General features: G+C 39.1%; 1 protein-coding gene and 1 pseudogene across 2 annotated transcripts; both read left to right on the top strand.

Annotated features, from left to right (window-relative positions):
* The first annotated feature begins 267 nt into the window (after positions 1–267).
* LOC149812757 (uncharacterized) lies at positions 268–14595 on the top strand. The gene is made up of 8 exons (XM_089992069.1): positions 268–672; positions 1692–3829; positions 4094–5594; positions 5745–6085; positions 6186–6380; positions 13107–13273; positions 13388–13479; positions 14322–14595. The coding sequence occupies exons 1-8, from the start codon at positions 477–479 to the stop codon at positions 14453–14455; spliced, it is 4764 nt and encodes a 1587-aa protein (XP_089848195.1). The 5' UTR covers positions 268–476; the 3' UTR covers positions 14456–14595.
* A 1767-nt stretch (positions 14596–16362) lies between these two features.
* On the top strand, positions 16363–19375 carry LOC149812756 (putative L-type lectin-domain containing receptor kinase S.7 pseudogene; annotated as a pseudogene). The gene is made up of 3 exons (XR_016428366.1): positions 16363–16393; positions 17251–17373; positions 18085–19375. The product of XR_016428366.1 is annotated as a putative L-type lectin-domain containing receptor kinase S.7 pseudogene (transcript).
* The last annotated feature ends 1967 nt before the right edge of the window (positions 19376–21342 follow it).

The following is a 21342-nucleotide window of genomic DNA, read 5'->3' as shown; positions in this document are numbered from 1 at the left end:
CCAACAAAAATCATGGCCCAACCCCAGCCCGTATATTGCTGGGTCCTGTTCATGTCCGGCACTTTCCATGCCCATACCCGAAAATTCGGGTTCTGTTCGGGTCGGGTATCCGACACAAACTGGACCCGTTCACAGTCTTAGTGAGACCTCACCCGACCTGTATCCGAGCCTCCTACTGCACTCGTCTTTCACCCATAAGGTCCGTAAAAGTGAAACACCAAAGGAGAAATTTCAAACATTTGAAAATCGGAACAAGGTATCCGTTATGCCGAACGAACGATGCCCCTCCCTCTCTCTCTCTCTCATGGCGTCCCTCCCTCTCCTTCCCACTCTAGGGTTTTACATTTCTCTGTATCAACAAGATCCTTGAACAAATTCTCAGATCTCTAGCAGATCTCTTCTTCTTTTCTTCTTGGGGTCGTTGTTGAATTCCTTCTTTGGTGGAGACAGAAAGGGCGGCAGGGAGAGGCAAGGAAATGGCGAGTGACGAAGAGATGTTGATGGGGATCTTCGACACGAGGAATCGGATCGTGAGGCAGCTAAAGGAGCAGCAGCAGCTCTTCGATCACGCCCTCCATTCCTCGCTTCTCCTCCGAGGCATCCGCCTCCCTCCGTGGCTCTCCGACACCAGTTCGGCGGCCGCCGTCGCGAACGGCGATGTCCGTCACCAGGGTATGTCGTCGCTCGATTTCTTTAGGAAACTCTGTCTTTTTCTCTTACAATTGGTTTTGTGGGAATTAGGGTTAGGGTTTCTGTGTTTTCTTGAAAATGAGATGTTTTTAGGATTTTAGAGTTTTTCTTTGGGATTTTGTGTTTCACAGTCAGGGTTTTGTTTTTTTAGTTTTTTGACCTATTTTATTTTCTTGAACTTTGCTTTCTTGGTGTTTGGGGATTTTGCTAAAAGGCAGTTGGATGATGGTGGGATTTTTGTCGAAATTTTCAGGATATTGCGAAATCTTAATTTAGTTTTATTGTTTTCGTATTTGGGATGCGAAAATGCTGATTTGAAATTGGAAATGGTGAACATTTTTTTTGGTTCTAGGATTAGTTGGAAAAAACGGTCTCTGTTCTTTTTGTTCAATTGTTTTGCTTTTCCTTTTCCCTTCACTTGGTTGCCTGATGTTAAGGGGTTTATGGTTCCAGCTCTTGGGATGTTGCTAATAAGTTAAATTTGGGAAATATATATTCTGTTTCAATGTTGTACTTCTATATTCCATTTCTACCATAAATGTCTTCCTTTTTCTTTTCCTTCCTCTTATCACACCTGCTAAATTTCTTCTTGTAGATCAAATTGATGTTTTTCGGTGCATTTCGGCTTCTATGGATTAAGTTTGGTTCAATTCAACTGATTTAAGATGTTAGGTTGATTCTAAGAACTTTAATTTATGATTTTTGAAGAATAGTTTTGACATTTATAAGATCGCTCAGAACATCTTTGCTATCGTGGGTATTGAATGGCTGAAACCCTATTTTTATTCTTTTCCTTCTCGGTTAATTTCCCGCTTTCTTTCCTGTTTTCATCAAAGTTTAAGTTTCTCGAACTACTTCTGTAGGTTCTCTTCAAAAGACTCAATTCTCCAGTGCACCATGATTTCTACTGTATCTGTTTGATATACTTTTTCTTTTTGTGCATGTGTATGTGTGTGTATGTGCCCATGTATTTTGTTAACTTCTTACAATTGTCTTTGCAGAAGTGAGGAAAGGAGATCTGATCCCTGGTCTACTCATCCCTCCTCATAAATGGACTGCCACTTCCTCTGTTGGTTTCTACACCCAGAGGAATATGCCAGATAACATGTGTTTTACATCAGCACATGATTTTAATAAAGAATTCGTTACAGATAGTATATCAACAGTAGTGAAAGAAGACTGTCAGAAAGTCAATGATAACGAAATATGCAGCCATAATCCAATTACTGATCCTCCACTCGATACTGTTGCAATGCCAGTTGAAGTTTGTGTTGCAACTGATCGCTCCTTGGAGAGAATTACCCGATCAAGATCAAGGCAACGAGCATTAGAGAAGCGTAATAGTGAAAAGAAAAAGCAGAATAATGAGAAGAAAACTGCTGCAAATATTGAATATACAGGGATAATTGCATGCTCTAAGTTTGCTTCTCAGCAGTCTATCATGGACTCAATCAATCCGATGAAACATCAAAAAATTTATGGAACTGAAAAAGTAGAGTGTTCATCGAACCCCAGGGAAAGCGAAGTTGATCAGAGAACTGGATGTGGAAGTTGTGGAAATTCTCTGAAGAATGGGTTAAACCTCACACAGGAAGTGCACGGTGGAGCTGTTTCTCCACCTTGTGTTTTGCCTTCAGTTGAAGTGGTGGAAGCAGTAGAAAGACAGCCCATTCATAGAAATGCTTCAACAATTCAGCCCAAAGAACTCACGTTCGATGATGTGGAAGAATGCAGTGTGAAGGAAATATGTGCTGATTTAGACGAGCAAAGCCCTGAAAGTGGGTTTCTGAAGAAAATGAATAATACACAGTCCAAATCAGCTCATTCGCCAATCATGGAAGAATTCTCTGACAATACCCAAAAAGAAACAGTTGCATCTGCTCCAGAGCAGTCGCAACATAATACAGTTCAAATTGGGGTTACTGTTACAGATACTTCAGAAGGTAATCTGATGTGTGAGGCATTATCTTCAGGTAAGCAGTTAGCTAAGGTAGGGGAGTTGGTCAATTCACCAAATGTCCAGCTCAGAGAAGGAGATAGTAACTTTTTCCTTCAACAAGGGGTGACACAGTCAATGTTGTGTTATTCACTAAATGATGAGGAAGTTAGTGAAGTTACTCAAAGAAAATCAGCCACTTCAGCTCTGAAATGCATGCAAAACAAAACAGTGGTGCAAACAGAAGTCATTAGTGGTGTTAGTGCTGAAGTTTACCAGAAATTTGTTGATTTTTCATCATGCAAACAGTTACTGAAGGTAACAAAGTCAGCAGATTCAGCAAATGTCCAGACCAGGAAACAAGGTACCTCTCTTGTCACCCAAAGGAGGATTACACGGTCAATGTCAGCTTGCTTAATCAATGAAGGCAGAAATACCCAGAGAGCAGCAGTTGCTTCAGCTGTGAGACAATTACAAAATAAAACAATAGTTCAGATAGAAGCCATTGGTCATGATTCTTCAGTTGATAACCCGAAATGTGGAGTTTACTCTTCTAGTGAGAAGTTACAGAAAGTAAATGAGTTTGTGGATTCTGAGGTTGTCCAGATCAGAGAAGCTGATTCTTCTGTTAAGGATTTGGAGCAAGATATCAAGGGAGATGCTTTGTGTGATACTGTAGATGAGAGTTCTTTGATGTTGAATTTATCTCCCAATCATTGCAGGAGAGGGAGTAAGTCTCGTTACTTCCTGCGAAGTCACTCTTTAATTCATCAAAGAAATGTTGAGCCATCCCATATAACTGGTCACCATAATGCAAGCAAGCCTCGGCATTCTGCGGAGAATGTCTCAGTTTCTGACTTGGATAGAAAAACCATGGGTTATGTTTATGATATGTCATGGCCTGCGTACAGGTCGCAATGGGATAGTGATAGCCAACTGAAGCCTAGAGCTATTACTCCACAAACAATGATGAGGGACAGCCTGCAGATTCAAAAAGACAATGCCGGATCTGTAATAGGTATTTCAGAAGTCATAGAAGAAATGCATAATTGTGCATCTACTCAAGTGCTCTCTGAACTATCAAATTTGGGTGCTGAGTTCGATGGTGTTAAAATCTCTCAGTCTGTGGAGCCATCTGAGATAGATGGACTTGAATCTTTGCCATTGTTGCAAGCAACCTACTCGACAATTTCTGTTCAAGAGGTAAGCTTTTCGTTTCTTTCTTTTTTCCAACCATGTTTATGTTCTTTCAGAATCTAAAATTTGTTTAAATTTTAAACTATTAGAAAGAAACACATAACATTCTTTTTCAGCTGAAATTGATGGATATAGAATTTGCGTGACTTGTCAATACATGTGCTGCTCATGCTTCTTGTTGTTTTGTGTGGAACAGAAAAATCATTTCTTCAATTAAGACATTAATATTTAAGCAACTCAGGTGAACTGTGATGTGTATGTGCTTCACAGGGTGAACATAATTTAAATGAGAAAGATCAATCCGCAGCAACACCTTCACTATTCAAGCAAACTTTTCTAGATTCATCTCATAGTTCTCAAATCAAGGGTCAAGTGGATGGAACTTCTGATCTTCTCTTAATGAATAAGGAAGGATCTGGAAAATATTCTGGGACTGTTCTTAGCAATGGCAAGTGCTTAGTTCTGAAAGATGGTCTGCTCCATCTTGATGGGGCTACAACTGAAGCTATGAGTGTGGGTTGTTCTGTTGTGGAAAAGGGCAATGTACTTGGGCCTCAAATGCATCAGATCAGTGATGTTGAAAAAGATTTGGAGGTAAAAAAGTGTCATTCTCAAGAGAAAGAATTTGGTTCGCCATCATGTTATTCAATTCAGACCTTTTTTCATGATCCTGTTGATTATTCTGGTACACATTCATCTTCAGTCAGTGTTCATGAATCATTGCCAATGTTTGAAGGATTCAGTATGGGTGTCCCAGTGATCGATGGACAACCACCAGTGGTGAGAGATGGTAAGTTGTATGATTATTTGGATTTTTCGAGTTTTAGGAAAACAGCTGTTGGCGGCCTTCAGACATGCAAGTCAACCTCTTCTCTAACACCATTGCCAAATACTTCTACAAAGTATAAGTTCTGTTCAACTCCAGACATCTACCAATCTCTACCTAATGGACTCCTGGAACACATGGATTTGAAGGGTTCATTTCTTTCTTTTTGTGAAGACCCTAAGCCTCTTGGGATTGGGCCAGGTGAAGATGGCAGCTTCCATGACATATGCAGCAATATGGGTTTGGAATTTATGAATGGTTCTTTCTTGAGGGGGTCTTATTCTGACCATACCTTTCTTTCAGATGGTAAACTTGGGAGGGGTATGAGGAGCCCTGCTGCTTCTACCCCTGATACTGGAAAATTTTCAGAGAGGACTCTCTTGAAATCTAATGGTAGCGGTTCAGGGAAGCAACTTCTTAAAAACCCAGAACTCACCTGTTTCCGTATTGAGGAAGAGACTAATATAAATGAAGAAAATGGACATGTAGATGTAGATGATATTTCTGAAACATCTCAGAAGCGAATCTGCTTGGGGATAAAGATGCCAGATGACCACAAAGCACTTGCAGATGTTGTGATGTCACACTATGACTCATCTGATGTTAATGCCGCTGACCAGAAGTTCTTCGGCAGAAACAGTGGAAATTCAGTTAATATGAAAGTAGCTTTTGTTGAAAAAGAAGTTGGTGTTAGCCAAAAGCATGGTGATGAGCAAAAATATAGCATTGATGACAAAGAAAACCGTGTTCCTTCTCTTTGTTCTAACAGATCTGAGAAGGCTTCTCGCTTTCCTAATAAGAGGCCCAGTAAGCCAAAATTATCAGGGAATGTGGGAAGGGGGAAAGGAAGCCAGGCCTTCATTGGAAAGGACAGGAAGCCCAACAATATTGTGTCAAACATTTCATCTTTCATCCCTCTTATTCAACAAAATAAGCCAGCTCCCGGTAAATTTTCCTTCAATATTTGTGTAATCAGTGTTGCAACAGAATTTTAATTAATTATACTTCCCTGTGATTTGAAGTGTTTCTACATTATATGCAAAGACAATCACATAGTTTACTGTGTTACCTGATTGGCACTGTTTTCACTTTCAGCCAAGAGAGACGTAAAAGTAAAGGCCTTGGAGGCTGCTGAAGCTGCAAAACGCCTTGAAGAAAGAAAAGAGAATGAACGGAAAATGCGGAAAGATGCAGTCAAGATTGAGAGAGAAAAGGTGATGCTGGAAAATCTTAAACAAATAGAAGAACAGAGAAAAAGGGAAGAGAAGAAAAGACAGAAAAAGTTGGCTGATCTAGTAAGGAGGCAGCAGAGGGAAGAAGAAGAGAAAAAAGGGAAGGAAAGGAAGCGGAAATTAATTGAAGAATCACGCAAGCAGCTTAGGTTACAGGAGGAGAAATTGCAGCCTGAGAAAGAGGATAAAGAACTGAGGCGCAGAGTAATGCTAAGCTATTTCAATTTTGGACATGAAAGTGTTTTGAACTTTGAAGTAATTGAATAATACTTTTAGGTGATCTGATTACCATTATTTGCTATAGGATAAAGATGTATACAAGAGCAAAGAGCTAGGAAAGGAGGCAAAAAGGCAGAAAATAGAGAAAGGGCAAGAAGGAAGTAGGCAAATGCAAATGACATATTCAGAAACAGGGAACGCAGGTGCTAATGATGCTAGACCATCTGATACTGTTCGTGCAGAATGTGAACCTGTTGACATTCACATTGGTAACGGAAAGGTAGCATCCCAAATTTGTCAGCATGTTTCCTTCTGTTGATTTTAAATGTTTAATTAATCTGTTTGTCAACTATGAATCATAATAAATTTACTAAATTGCCTCCCTATACCAACTCAAATTTATGTTTTTTCCCAGTGTGGTCAGTATCGGTGCGTATCGGCCTATATGTATCATATCGCCAGAAAATCGATATGATACTGACCTGAATTGGCTACTTTTAATCAATGTAAAAATAGCTTAAAATTAAATTTTAATGCTATTTTAATGGCTTTAACACGTGTCACATTATGATTGGCACGTAATATTTTTTAATTATGTTTTGGCCAATTCAGAATGATTTGCTTGAGAATCAGTATCGACTGATTCACCTGAGTCGTTGGCAAAACGATACAGGTCTGATTCCGATACTGACAACATTGTTTTTTTCCTTCTAAAATAAATATACCCAATTGCCTTTCCTATATAGTTCTATAGTACCCACTCAATTTAGATGCCATTTCCTTCCTCTACTTGCAAGTACATGGATGGCTCAAGTGACTTCTCCTCGTTGAATGTTGTCATTGTGAACTACAACCCGATGCAACCCTTTGGGATGCGGTGGCATCTTGGCTTGACACACTAAACTCACATCTCCTTGGAAAGAATGCTCTAGCGCCCCCTGATTAGAATCTTTTCTGTCTGATTCCCTCCCCCACATAAAATTAGAATCATTTATCTCATTTTTCATGTGGCTATCTTTATGAAATAACTTCAGGCTAACATAAAAATAAAGATGTCTGGCAATGAAAGCTGGGTAGGCATTTCACATGCATCTTAGCAGTTTCCTTTTGTATTGATCATTAAAATCAACTTTATGTCTTGTATATCTTTTGAAAACTTTAGGCATTAGTCCTTAAAAAGTGCCTGTTTTCACAAGGTCAGACTCTTTTGGGGATAATGGACAAAACATGGATCTCTGTAGATAATCTTCCCATTTTTTACTAAATGGTGCCCATTACTGTATGCCAAAACTACATGCATTAGATACCCTTAGTGGCACTCCATCAAGAATACCAAATAGACACATGCACTGAAAATAACCGAATGGATTGGAAATTGTCATTGCATATTTCTAATGATTGAATTGGTGAAAGTCCATCTCTTTTGACAAATTTAGTCACACACACACTTTTATTAGCATTCCTCAGAAAGGCTAAAACAAATGTTCATCCACGAGCATATAATGTTTAAGTTCATTTTTAATGCTTACTTTTATGCTATCATAATGAACGTCACACGTCCGTTTATGAAAGACAAAAAGTCTTCTAATTTTTCTCTCTTGACGTGAGGCAATTATCATTGCCTTAAACCATCATGTTCATCAGCATGATTTTCATAATACTATTTAACAGAGGCTGTTTTTCATAACTTTGATGATATCAGAACTTTACCTTGGTTACACTAAATGTAAATGGCCTTTCACTGTGAGATTGCTCTGGCTCATACAACTATTATGTTACTTGGCACACCTACAAATCCTCCTAAAGTAGAGATCTATAGATGGTAACATATGAACTCAAAGATTCTTTTGAGAAAGTTCTTTCTTCACATGATGTTGGTGCATGAGTGGTAAGTGGTATTAAGTTGGGCATAACCATTTGCAATCAGCCCTTCCATTTGTCTCTCTACTCTGCCTGTATCAACTTATAAGTGTGCAAGTAATTAACTCCAAGGTCTTGTACTTTTCAAGGACTTCCATTGCAGATGCCTTTGCTTACTTCAACTTTTGACTACCCAACATATTTAAGCCATTTTTGTTGGTTCAAAGGCAAATATGTTTGTCAACTTTCTGTTCATTTAGTCTTGCTCACAGTCACTGGGATCCTACACTGCTTTAGTGCTTTTATGGTACTAAGAACTTTTTATTCAGATTTAGAGGATAATTAAATACTTTACTATAGACCAAATATAGTTGCATTATTTACCATGAATAGCAACCACAAAACCCACCAACAACTGTTTTTTGTGCTGCATTCATTTCAATGATGTTAGTGGGCTAAAGGTTCCCATCTTTAAAAGGTTAAAACTGAAAAATGGATGCAGCACAAACTTGTTCTGCATGGATGACCATTCATGAATATGCAAGCTGTTCTTAGTATATTTTCATGCACTGAATGGTGTGTAATGAAACGAGAATGTGCACAAGATGCCCCTAAGGGCTACAAAGATACACAAGTGTGCACAAATACAATAAGCTACTTATGGTCAAGATGCAACTTCACAAAAGATATCACAAGCACAAGACATCAAAGTGCTACAACACATAAAAATAACTAATTTTATTTAACATAAAATGCTCAAGAAAGCATGACATACGATATGGGAGAGATCCCATATATAGAGAGAAAAGAAGGGAGTAAGGGGCTAGTCCAACTAGTCGTTTGGCTATTCCAACAGCTAGTTTAACGTTGGGCTAGTCCCAACGAATAGAAATGAATATAAAAAAAATTTACAAAACTGCTCTTAATGGGTAGGGCTTATAACATAAGGGAAAAAATGCCTCTAGATGGCATAACCTATTACATATATGTCATAATAAAGATAAAATATACATACATATATATATATATATATATATCATACAAATTAACACTTCCCCTCAAACTTACGGTGTGATAACCGAAGATTTGTCTAGTTAGCAGTGAAATCAAGGTGACGAAAGCTCGTTGGTAAAGAAATCAACCAACTGATATTTGGGGGGCTCTGCTTGTGTGGCAGGAGCAATTAGTGCTTGTCACCTTGTATTGGGACGTTTTGCAAGTTCGAATCCCTATGGTATAGTTGTATAACCGGCAGGAGCCTACCTAACCCCAGTTTTCTCTGTCAAAAAAAAAAGGAAAAAAAGTGTCTTCTTCAAAAAAATTTCACGCACATAATGACAATCCATTTCAATATGCTTTTAATCCTTTTGTGAAATGTACTCTCACTAGTTATGTATATTGCACTTTTATTGTCACAGCATAGTCTTTAGGGCGTTTGCAAGCAAACCCACATGTCTTCAAGTAATCTCGTTAGTCACACAATCTCTAATGTTGTAGTAACCATCACATGATATTCTGCTTCAGTAGATGATAAAGATATTTTCTTTCATTTTTTGCACTTTCAAGACACCAGAGAATCACCTAAAAAGACACAAAAACTAGTAGTTGAGCGTTTGTCATTAGGATCTCATCCCCAATCTGGTTCAGAATAACCAATTAATTCTAGTGAGGAGGAAGGTTGGCTAACCCCCTATTTGTCTCTATCAGTAATGATTATGTCATCGACATAAAGAAGCAAAATAACGATACTTGCATCAGATTTCTTAATAAACATAGCAGTATCAGTATAACAAGATTTAGATCCAAGTTTAATCACCACAATATTGAACCTATCGTAGCAAGCCTTAGGAGCCTGTTTTAACTCATATAAGGCTTTTCTTAAATGAAGGACCTTTCTAGATAGAAAATCTCATATCTGGGAGGTGAATTCATATAAACTTATTTTATTTTCTTATTTAAAAAGGCATTTTTAACATCCATTTGATAAATGGTCAATCCCTTGACAACAGGTATAACTATGAGAGTTCTAACAGAGGTCATCTTGGCTACATGTACAAAAGTTTCATCATAATTTATACCATATTCTTTGGAATAATCTTTACCTACTAATCTCACCTTATATATTTCTACTGTCTCGTCACTTTTAGTCTTGACATTAAAAAAAATATATAACCTATGGTTTTCTTCCATTTAGGTAAATCTTTTATCTCTCAAGTTTTAAATTTCTAATGTGTCTCTAATTCATCATCCATAGCTCACATCCATTCATGGTAATTTTTGGCTTGGTCATAGGTGGTTGGTTCAAAACATGATAGAATCTTGGCTAGATAGGTTATATATTGGAGAGAGAATGATTCATATGATACAAATCTATCTGGAGGTCTAGAAATTTTGTCAGATCTTCTCAAGTCACTTTGTTGTTGTCCTTCTAGGTTGGAATATTTTTCTAGGGCACTAGGTTGTCTATCATTTTTTTCACCTACTAGATTTGGTTATTGTGGGTTCAGTTATATCAATATTTTCACCATTTTGGATATTGAGTTGTGGTTCTTCATTAATAGCATCATCAATCACACATTCATCATTACTCTTAGGCAATAATTCTAACAAGAATGAATATTCAGTAGCTTCCCTAGGCACATTTTTATCAAAGAAACTTTATTTTTTTATAAATGAGACATTTCTTGAGACATAAAGTTTGTCATTTTTTAAAGTCATAACAACTAAATCCTTTTTTGTTTTCACCATACCCAAGAAATACCAGAGTTACCAGTCGAGGAAGTGGGAGCGGGAAGCGATACGGGAAGCGAGGCACTTTCAAAAATTTAGGAAGCGGGGAAGCGTGGGACCACTTGGAAGAAAATTCTGAACCGTCTCGGAAGCGACCTAGGAAGCGAACCGAAAGTCGAGGGGGAAGCGAAAAAATGGGAAAAATGGGGAAGCGTGGGGGAAGCGCGCTTCCCATAAAAGGGAAGCGCGCTTCCCAAAAAAGGGGGACGCTTCCCCTCACGCTTCGAAAGCGCGGCGTTTCGCGCTTCGGGGAAGCGCGCTTTCCCTTTTGCTTAGGCGCTTCCGGTAACTCTGAGAAATACACATGGTATGGCTCTAGGTGAAAGTTTGTTATTTTTTTTTTAACAACAAAACATTTACATTAAAAAATCCTTAATCTTGAATAATCAAGAGAGATTTTGAAAAGTTTTTCAAGGGGAGAGATGTTCTGAAGTTTGGTAGAAAAAATTCTATTTATGAGATATACGACAATAAGATAAGCTTCGACCCAAAATTCTTTTGGAACATGGTTCGAAATGAGAATAGTGTTAAAATATGTAATCTTTTTTGTCTTTTTAGTCTAGTTATGTATTCTAGTTAGGTTAGGTTAGAATCTAATTATGTTAGACTTTATTTTTGTTTTTTGGACCATTTTAGACATTGTTGTTTTTTACCAAAGTCAAAAAGCAATGTACTAAGAGAGTTGTTGTACTCTCAACTGCTCTATTTGGAGTCGTTGGGAGCCCAATAACTCCCTCTAAAGCTCCTCTTGTGTGGTATAAATATAGGGTTTGTTCTCCCTTGTAAAGCATTAATTTTGAGGGAGTTTCCATATGAATGAAAAGATATTTTTCTATTTTGCTTTCCATACCCTTTTCGGGTATATTGTATGAACCCTAGTGGTTCTTGTAGATATTTGTTTATGAATCATTCATGGTTCTTATGAGAAATCTTTTGAGTGTATGATTTGAAGATTCGATCGTTGATCTCATCTTCTTACATGGTATCAGAGCTCGGTTGTAATCAAGCTATTTTTTTGGTGCATTGGGAAGCGTGTCACTCAAGTTTGGAAAAGAAGTGACGTTCTTCTTCAAGTTTATGTGAAAGTGTGATTGTGCAAAAGCTTAGAGGAGCATTCGTACCTACCATCAGTGGTGGATTACATATTCTCTCTTCTCTACTTCTCTTTTTACTCACCTTCTTTCTCCTCTTTATTATTTCTTTCAAACCTTGTAAAATAGATAACAATGATAATGTCACCATTAAACCCATTAAACTCAACGATTCAATTATGAAGCACCTTATATGGAGAAAAGGATTGTAGGGATTAGTGGATGAGACCGATTTAGAACCTAAGCTAATTCTTACAAAGATTGAAGTAAAAAAAAAATACCTCTTACAGAGGTAGAAAAAACTAAACTTATTACCACTTATGAGAAAAAGTGGAAGGAATGGAGAATGAGACACACCAAGATTATGTCTTGGCTCATAAGTAGCATGGATACCAAGAAGTGTTCAAGTCTTTAGATGCTCCATCTTCTCCCACTACAGTTTGAGGTTGATGTTCCGGAGCAGAACTATCAATATATATTGCCACAAATCTTTGCCCATAAGAATTATCTTCACCGTAGCTCACATGTTGTAGTTGCTTCCATCAAAATTTATGGGGACAACTATAACTTCTTTGTCGACCATTGGAATGTAAGAGAAGAAAAAATTTAAATAGATGATAGACTCCACCAAGAAACTTTCTCACGAGCACGAACATGAACCCTCAAACTCCAAGAGCTCAAGGCTTTGATTCCATGTAATGAAATGAGAATATGCACAAACAGAAGCCTCTAAAGGCTACAAAGATATAAATAAGTGTGCACAAATACAATAAGCCACTTATGGGCAAGATACAATTTCACAAATGATAGCACAAGCACAAGCCACCAAAGGGCTACAACACATAAAAATAACTAACTTTATTTAACATAAAATGCTCAAGAAATCTTGGCATACAATATGGGAGAGATCCCATATATATAGAGAAAGAAGAGAACAAGGGGTTAGTCACAACGGCTAGAAATGAACAATTTTTTTTAAAGATAGAATACAAAACTACCCCTAATGGGTAGAGCCTATTACATAAGAGAAAAAATTAAAATGCCTCTAGAGGGCATAACCTATTACATATATGTCTCAATAAAGATAAAATACACACACACACACACACACATATATATATATATATATATCATACAAATTAACAAAGTGTAGATGTGAATGTTGGCTTGGACAATTATGCTTTCTCCCTTTATTATTTTATTTTTTGTGAAACTAACTTATCTATGTATTTCTACTAAAAGTTCCTTGGCCTCACTTTTTACAGGTAGCCAGCATCTCAAACAGCCTAGCAAGTTTAGACAAGGGTGGTTCTTCAGGCTTTGAAGAAAGTAAAGAGTTACAATATGAGATGTCTCCATATAGAGGATCAGATGACGAGGAGGAAGAAGAAGATGACGTGGCTCAAAGGAAATTTATACCACTTTGGGCTAGGTAAAGAGTGTAGTAACACCTTTTCCACAAAACACGTTTTGCTTAGGATCTTTGAGTTTTTTCTTTTTCAGGTTAAAGTCCTTAATTTGACAGAGTACCAACTTGATCTTACAGGAAAGAGAATTTGATCCCAATTTTATCTAGACAGCAGCATGTTGACCCAGATGGAATTTTCCCTATCCTAAAAGGCTGCAATCTAAGCGAAGGTGAGTGTCTTAATTTCATGGTAGTGGATTGTTTCTATCTCAAGGATTACTAAATGCCAAAGAAAGAACTGTAACTCAGTTAATTCAGGCTAACTTAGCGAAGACCAAGTGTTGACTGGCTCCAGAGAAAATCACAATTCCAAGTCAGATCACATCAAGTTTCTTAGATAGGAAAGTGCTTCAGTCACTTCCAAGCTATAGATTTCAAAAATTCTTCAATTTTGAAATGAAGACAGAATAACTCTACATCAAGTTTCTTAGATAGGAAATTGCTTGTCGCTTCCAAGCTATAGATTTCAAAAATTCTTCAATCTTGACATGAAAACAGAACTCTGAGCATATATAGTACAAGTTGCAGAATCTCAAAATGGGTGGATCATCAGTTATGAATCCTGCATACCATAAGCCCATGAGGGCTCTGCTCATTTTGTAGGGGTGACTCGCGAATGTCACCAAGTTGACGGGACATAACGTATTTGAGTCCTATTGGTGTGTATCCCTTGCTATGAGGTTGAAGCTGGATGTACTCCCTGATGGGCAGGGGGACCTAGTGTTTTATTATGCCTATGCACTTGGTGAGTGAGGCAGTTGTTTTCCGCTCCAAGAAAAAAAAACCCACATCATATGCCACACCGATGAGTGTGCATATTATCATTATTTTTCAACACTACTGTCAACATTTCGATCATCATCCTCAGCAATGGTCTGCAATGCAAACAAGAAGCCTGATCATGGTGTCAAGGTCCTGTTGATCATGGTGTCACATCTTAATTTTCCCTCCTTTTTGATGAGTTGGTTATAAGGAATAATCATTGAATATTTTTTTTCCAATATTTTTACAGTTCTTGGAAGCAGTTCCTTCAGCAGGTATCGTGATCGAAATGGGCGCAGCGAAAGCGGTTGTTGGTTAAATGATAGTTTCACTCAGCAAGAAGAATATCAGTATAGACTTAAAATGGGATACATAAAATTGTAAATCCGCCATACTGACATAGTTTCATGCACTGAAACTACTGTCATGTCATTATCATTGACTAGGCGCATATGATGTTGTATAGCCACCATTCATAACATAATGAAGAAGGGATCTTTCTAGATCTTGCTTTTTTAGCAAAATTTACATGTCTCCATTCTTTACTTTTTCCCTTTTGTTGAGGAAAACTGCAAATTACATGTTCTAAAAATTCACATGAGGACCACAATGAAATGGATTAGATAATGCTGTTTCTCTGTTGAGATCAGATAATTCATAAGATTCCACGCTATGGATTTTTAAAATCTATGCTGATAGTGAATAATTTGCTTCAGTTACCGGATGAAGATTGTGAACATGGTGCTTCTGCATTGTCCATTTTCTTATAAAATTCCATGTTGATAGTTCTTGGTAGGCCCATGCTGGTACTAATGCCAATTTTCTTCATATTGTTAGTTCTTTGTATCACTTATCAGTTCTGTAACAGAAAAAGTCACTCAGACAAGGAACATATGCTGACTAGAGGAGAATGTTCATCAGTCTGAAGATAAGGACTATTGTCAATGGTGGTTCATTCACTAGTTGAATTGAGACATTTGGGGAGAGAGAGATCTTCTGCGGAGCCAGTCACAAATATCGTTGATATTTTGAAAATATTATATGGAAAAAATGTGATATTTTCAAAATGTCCGGTTCTGAAAATATTGTATTTTAAAGTATTTTTTGCTTAGTTGTTAAAGTATTTGTATGCTCATTTTTATTATATATTAGATTTATTTTATATATTTATATATACCGATATTTTCCTGATATTTTTCAAATTTTTGTTTTTTAAAATAAAATTGTAATTCAATAAAAAAACTAAAAATGTGCTAATGTCATGATAAAATCGCTATATCATAAAGTAATGCTATTTTGAAAGCATTGCATTTTTTTTTTGAGATTTCAGCATTTTCTTATGTCATATTGGTGACCATGATCTGGATCCCGATCTGGTAAGATCTCTTCCTATCCAACACCAGACCGATTGGATTTTATCTGTCTATCTGATCATGTAGGATTCAGTATTCCCAGATCATCCATCCGGATCTTGACCCGTTTATATTTGTACGTTATAGGGGTATTTTAGGCATTTCAATATTCAGCTGAGGACGTTCTTGCAGTCCCTCGTGATATGCGATCCGTACGATCGCCAGAGATTCGCGAACGAATGACGTCATCAATCTTGACTCGTAGTTTGACTGCACGTACATCGCATAAAGGGGTGTACGCTCCCTTCATTGTTGATGACGAAAATACCCCTATGATTCTGGACCCTTTTGGACCTGGATAGTGCTGTTCACCGTAGTCAAGAATCTCGTTCCCGGGATAATATCGGCGAGAAAACATATCGCGATATTTTGAAAAGTATAGTATAAAAGTAGTATAAAAGACATTACAAAAAGTGTTTTGAAATTCTGATGTTTTTGGAAATAAGTAATATTCTGAAATTATCACATTTTTTTATGTATAATATCAGATTTTGAAAGTAGGGTGATAAACTCAAGGCGTTGACTAAGCTGGCCCAGTCTTTCCACAAGGCTTTGACCGGACTGGGTCTGATCGCAAACTGAGTCTATGGCATTCAGATTTTTCCTTTAAAATGCCACGATGTAGTTAGGGATGCAAATGGGTCCGATCCATGATGTAGGTTTTGTAAATTTTGGCTGTTCGGGATTGGGCTCCCCTATATATTTAGTTGTTCTGGATCTGAACAGTTTGCATCCCTAGATATAGTCACAACACTTTCAGTTTGGATAGATGAGTGAATCCAATTTCCAAACATAGCATTCATCGGAACTAGGAATATAAACAGTTTGGATTCGGGTTCGATGTGATCAATACAGATTAAACAGACCGATGTTGGCAAAATGGATCTTGATGATGAAAAGCTCATACAATGTGTGGTAATTTACATGTAACCAGAATCGAGATATCCATCAAATTTGGGTATCCATCAGTTTTGGTAACAAAATATCAAAACATATCTGCATCTGATTATAATCACATATACTTAGACCAACCAACTGAGTCTCCGCTTGTCTGGTAGGAGCAGCTAGTGCACGTCACCTTGTGTTGGGATGTTGCAAGTTCCAATCCCAATGGTATCAGTGTATAACTGATAGGGGTATAACCCCAGCTTGCCTTTCAAAAAAACATATACTTAGACCAGGAGAATCGTGTCCCCCCAATCGAGTCGTGTCAGTTCTCACAACCTTGTTTTACTCCGAATCACTTAAACTAAACTTTGAAAAAGTATCCAAAAAATTGATCATGTCTTTCGAAAAAAGAAACTGTAGACTATAGGGGTTTGGCACAGTGGGATTGGGCGGGCAGCCTAGGTTCAAATCCCATAGCAGTCACTCCCTGCTTGAGTAAGCCCTCAGAATTTCCTGCTGACAGGACAGCGACTGTAAGTAAGGCAGGATGAGCCAGGGCGACTAGGTCTCGGCGCTTGGGGGCGGTTTCGCCAAATAAAAAAAAGTAAGGTTGTTATCGTAATTTCACCTTATTCAAAGCGCCACCGACCCCACCTCCCAGTTTCTAACCGTTTAAACCTTTTTTTCCAAAACTCATCCACTGAATTCTTCTTTTCTTCTTCTTCTTTTTCTTTCTCTCTCTCTCTCAAATCTGAGCGAAACCACTTATGTCTCTCTCCTACTGATGATCATTTTCTGCTATGAAATCTCCTGCAACCAATCTCTTGCTTCCCTTCTTTCTTTTCTCTCTCATCTTTCTTTCATCCCCTTCATTTGCAGACAACACAAGATTCGATTTCCCCATCTTCACCCTTCGGAACCTCACCCTTCTCGGAGATGCCTACCTCCGCAACGGCACCATCGGCCTAACAAGAGACATCAACGTCCCCGATTCGAGCTCAGGTAGCGTTCTTTACAACTCCCCCGTCAGATTCTTCGACCCTGCGTCGAATTCCTCTGCTTCTTTCCTATCAAGATTCGCCTTCTCCATCTCCAACGTCAATCCAGGCTCGTTCGGCGATGGGTTTACGTTTTTCTTGTCGCCGGACAATCAGACTCTCGGGAGCCCCGGCAGATTCCTGGGCCTTGTGAACTCCAGCTCTGCAGATGACAATGAGTTCATAGCAGTCGAATTCGATACGTTCTTGGACGCCGAATTCGGCGATCCGAATGCCAATCATGTTGGACTGGATGTTGGAAACCTCTCATCGATCCGAACGATCGATGCCGGCTATGTGGGGATCGATTTGAAGAGCGGGCATTCGATCACAGCTTGGATTGAGTACAGGAATGACCTGAGTAAGCTCATGGTCTGGATGAGCTATACGAGTTTCAGGCCTCTGAAGCCCCAATTTTCGGTGGATGTCGATCTTTCGAAGCATTTTAAGGAGTTTATGTATGTGGGCTTTTCGGGTTCGACTGAGGGGAGCACTGAGCTCCACACGATTGAGGAATGGAGCTTCCAGACAATTGGGCTTCAGTCGAGGCCATTGCCACGTCCTCACAGCGTAACAACGGGGCCGGAGGACAATCCTGTGCTGAGTTTTTCTCAGCCCAGATGCCAGAATCGACAATGCTGGAGTAGAAAACTGATTCTTGGTCTTGAAATCGCAGGATTGAGTTTTATGTGCTTGATCATGGGATTTGTCAGCTGGGTTCTTGTGAGGAGATGGAGAGTCGCAAGGCCTGAGAACAATTTCAAGCAAGAAATGCTGAAAGGTCCAAGGAATTTCAGTTACAGAGAGATCAGAACTGCAACAAGATGGTTCCACAAGGGCAATGTGGTGGGGCACGGAGCTTCCGGTACCGTTTACCGAGGTGTTCTTCCCGGCTCTGGAATCACTGTTGCTGTGAAGAGATCAAAGCATGCTAATCAGGGTATGAATGAGTTCATGGCAGAGCTTTCTGTTATAGTCTGCCTGAGGCACAGAAATCTTGTGCAGCTTGAAGGTTGGTGCTGTGAGAATGGTGAATTATTTCTTGTATATGAATTCATGGCCAATGGAAGCCTTGACAATGTCCTTTACAAAGAAGATGAGAGATCTGTGTTGAATTGGTCACAGAGATACAATATAGCAGGTGGCACAGCATCTGCTTTGAACTATCTTCACCACGAATGCGAGAAACAAATTATTCACAGAGATGTGAAAACCAGTAACATAATGCTGGATGCAAATTTCAATCCGAGATTGGGTGATTTCGGGCTAGCGAAGATCGTTGAACACGATAAGAGCCCGGACTCCACTCTTACAGCCGGAACCATGGGTTACCTTGCTCCTGAATATCTTCAGTATGGAAAGGCAACAGAGAAAACAGATGTTTTCAGCTATGGGATGGTAGTACTTGAAGTTTCTTGTGGCAGGAGGCCTATAGAAAAGAAACCCGAAAGTGGGGTCAGTAATCTGGTTGATTGGGTGTGGGAATTGTATGGTGAAGGCAGGCTCCTGGAAGCCGCAGATCCGAGGCTGAAGGGTGAATTCAATCAAGTGCAGATGAGGAGAATGCTGCTGCTGGGCCTGAGTTGCACTCATCCGAATCACGTAGAGAGGCCGACAATAAGGAAAGTTCTGCAGATTCTCAATGGAGAAGGGCTGGTTCCTAATTTACCGGCTGTCAAGCCCGTTGTGAGCTTTTCCTATAACCTGCCTTTGAGCATTCAGGAAATCTTATCTGACAATGAAAATAGTGCGGTGTTGAGCCCTTCGCATGTATCACAGGAGATTGATTTTGGAGATTCCTCATTTCCCTGAGGTGGCTGATAGTTCCTTTTCTCTAAGGTCTTTTTGTTCTTCTCTACGTTCAGTTACCTTTTTCATTTGTTAGTTGGTGAGAATAATATTTTAAACACTTCGATCATGTTTTCATGATGCTGCAGTTATTGATTTTTTATATGAGACATTGACCTTCCTTTTGTTTGTTCAAATCAATCTTTTAGAGAGAATGCTTCTTTTCTTTTGCTTACCCATTCACTGGACGTTCCCAAAATGGGTACTATCGTGTCGGGTTCCATATTTAGATTTGTTGCTTCAATGTGAGCTGTTAGTATGATGTCTAATTTGCTCAAACTTGTGACTTTGCACCATCCGGTGCTAGCAAGCTACTGCCACTCAAGCTGTAATTATATTGACTTCTGAAGTTAAAAAACTTGAAATCTAGATTAGAGCATGTTATAGCTATTGATCTTTCAAATTTGTCACAAGAGTGAGTTTGCCTTCTTTGAGAAAGAACTCTTTTTATTAAATTAACTGTTTTACTTTTTGTATTTTTCCTGATAACCTGGAATATTATTTGCTTAGAGTATAGCAAATTTCGGTATTGTATGTGCACTTTGCATTCAATTGCATAAACTTAAGCAAGATAATGTGTTTTAGTCGACCAAAGCAACTACCATACTGAAAATGGCATTGCACCATTGCTTATTTCTGAAATAACAAAATGTGAAGTATTGCAATTGTTCCCTTGCGACTTAGAGTCTGTTTTGCTTTTGTTGAGTCTGATGTAAGTTGTCCGGTTCAGGTGAATCAATACCTCGAAGGGGCAGCCCGTATACTTGAACTGTAATAGCCTGCGGGCAAAATTGTGAATAAAGTAAATGCGTTGAGCTTTCTTTTGTTCACCCTCGTTGTGATTGCTTCTTGTGATTGCAATTTCTCTGCCTCTATTCTCTCTTACTCTCTTGCACTCTGATTACAAGCTTCCGCGATCGGCAAGCGAGCTGACAAGTAGGCTTACGGCGGTGAGGAAGGACCGTCGTGCCGCGCTGGCCCATTGAAGGAAATAGGTCCGTGACAAGTGGTACCAGAGCTCATTTTCGTGCAGGGGAAGGGACTCCGGAGTCGGTGTCGACAGACACGCCGACAGACTGCGATTTGTGAGCAAGACGTCGGGGCGCCTTATCAAAACTTGCGCAACACCAAAGGCAATGCAATTACTGAAGCTGAGGAGATGGGTTCACCTCGGGGCCAAGAAGAGTTGGTTGCAACTGTTAACAAGCTGGTGGAAGACGTGACTTCGCATGAGGAAGCGATTTCACGCGCATGTAAATCATTCAATGGACTGAATGATGTGGTGGCGAGCCTGCAAGAGCAGATAACCTTATTAATGGGGCAGGTCACTTTGTTGACGACTACAGTGGCCGACTTGCAGACTGAAGTAGGGGAGCTTCAGTTGAAAAACCATACGTTGCAATGGACGGTGACCCTAAATGACAGAAATAGTGAGAGGTCATCAAGGATTGATGTGCCAAGACCCGCAAAATTCAACGGTTCTCGTGACAGCAAGGTCATTGAGAACTTCTTGTTCCAAGTAGAAGACTACTTGGATATCCAGAATGTGACCCTCGAAGATCTGAGGATTAAGGTTGCAACGACCTTACTTGATGGAGATGCTATCGTTTAGTGGAGGCGGAAGCGCAATGACATGGAAAGGGGTCAATGTGTGATAGACACTTTTGATGACTTCAAAATGGAGTTGCACAACTACTTCATGCCAAGAAATGCGCAGAGGCAGGCTTATCGGATGGTTCATGAGCTCAAACACACTGGTTCGTTGCAAAACTATGTCAGAACGTTCCAGAAGCTTATGTCGGAGATACCTAACATGCCAGAAGACGACATGCTCAACTGGTTTATTATGGGACTTCAGCCATGGACACAGTCTGAAGTGGAAAGGAGTAACCCCCATATTTTGGAGGATGCATGTGGCGGTAGAGCGCTTAGTTGACACTCAGCGCAAACCTTTCACCCCATCAACCAAAGTTGGGAAGAAGCCGGATCACGGAGGCAAGAAGGATGAGCAGCGCAATGATAAAGGTGAGGCGTCGACACGCCATCAATCCAAAAAGAAACAAAACTTCACAAAGCATAACAACAA

This window comes from Nuphar pumila, chromosome 16 (assembly GCF_984573655.1).
Source record: "Nuphar pumila chromosome 16, dmNupPumi1.hap1.1, whole genome shotgun sequence".
Lineage (NCBI taxonomy): Eukaryota > Viridiplantae > Streptophyta > Magnoliopsida > Nymphaeales > Nymphaeaceae > Nuphar > Nuphar pumila.
This window is presented reverse-complemented; position numbering and strand designations above follow the sequence as displayed.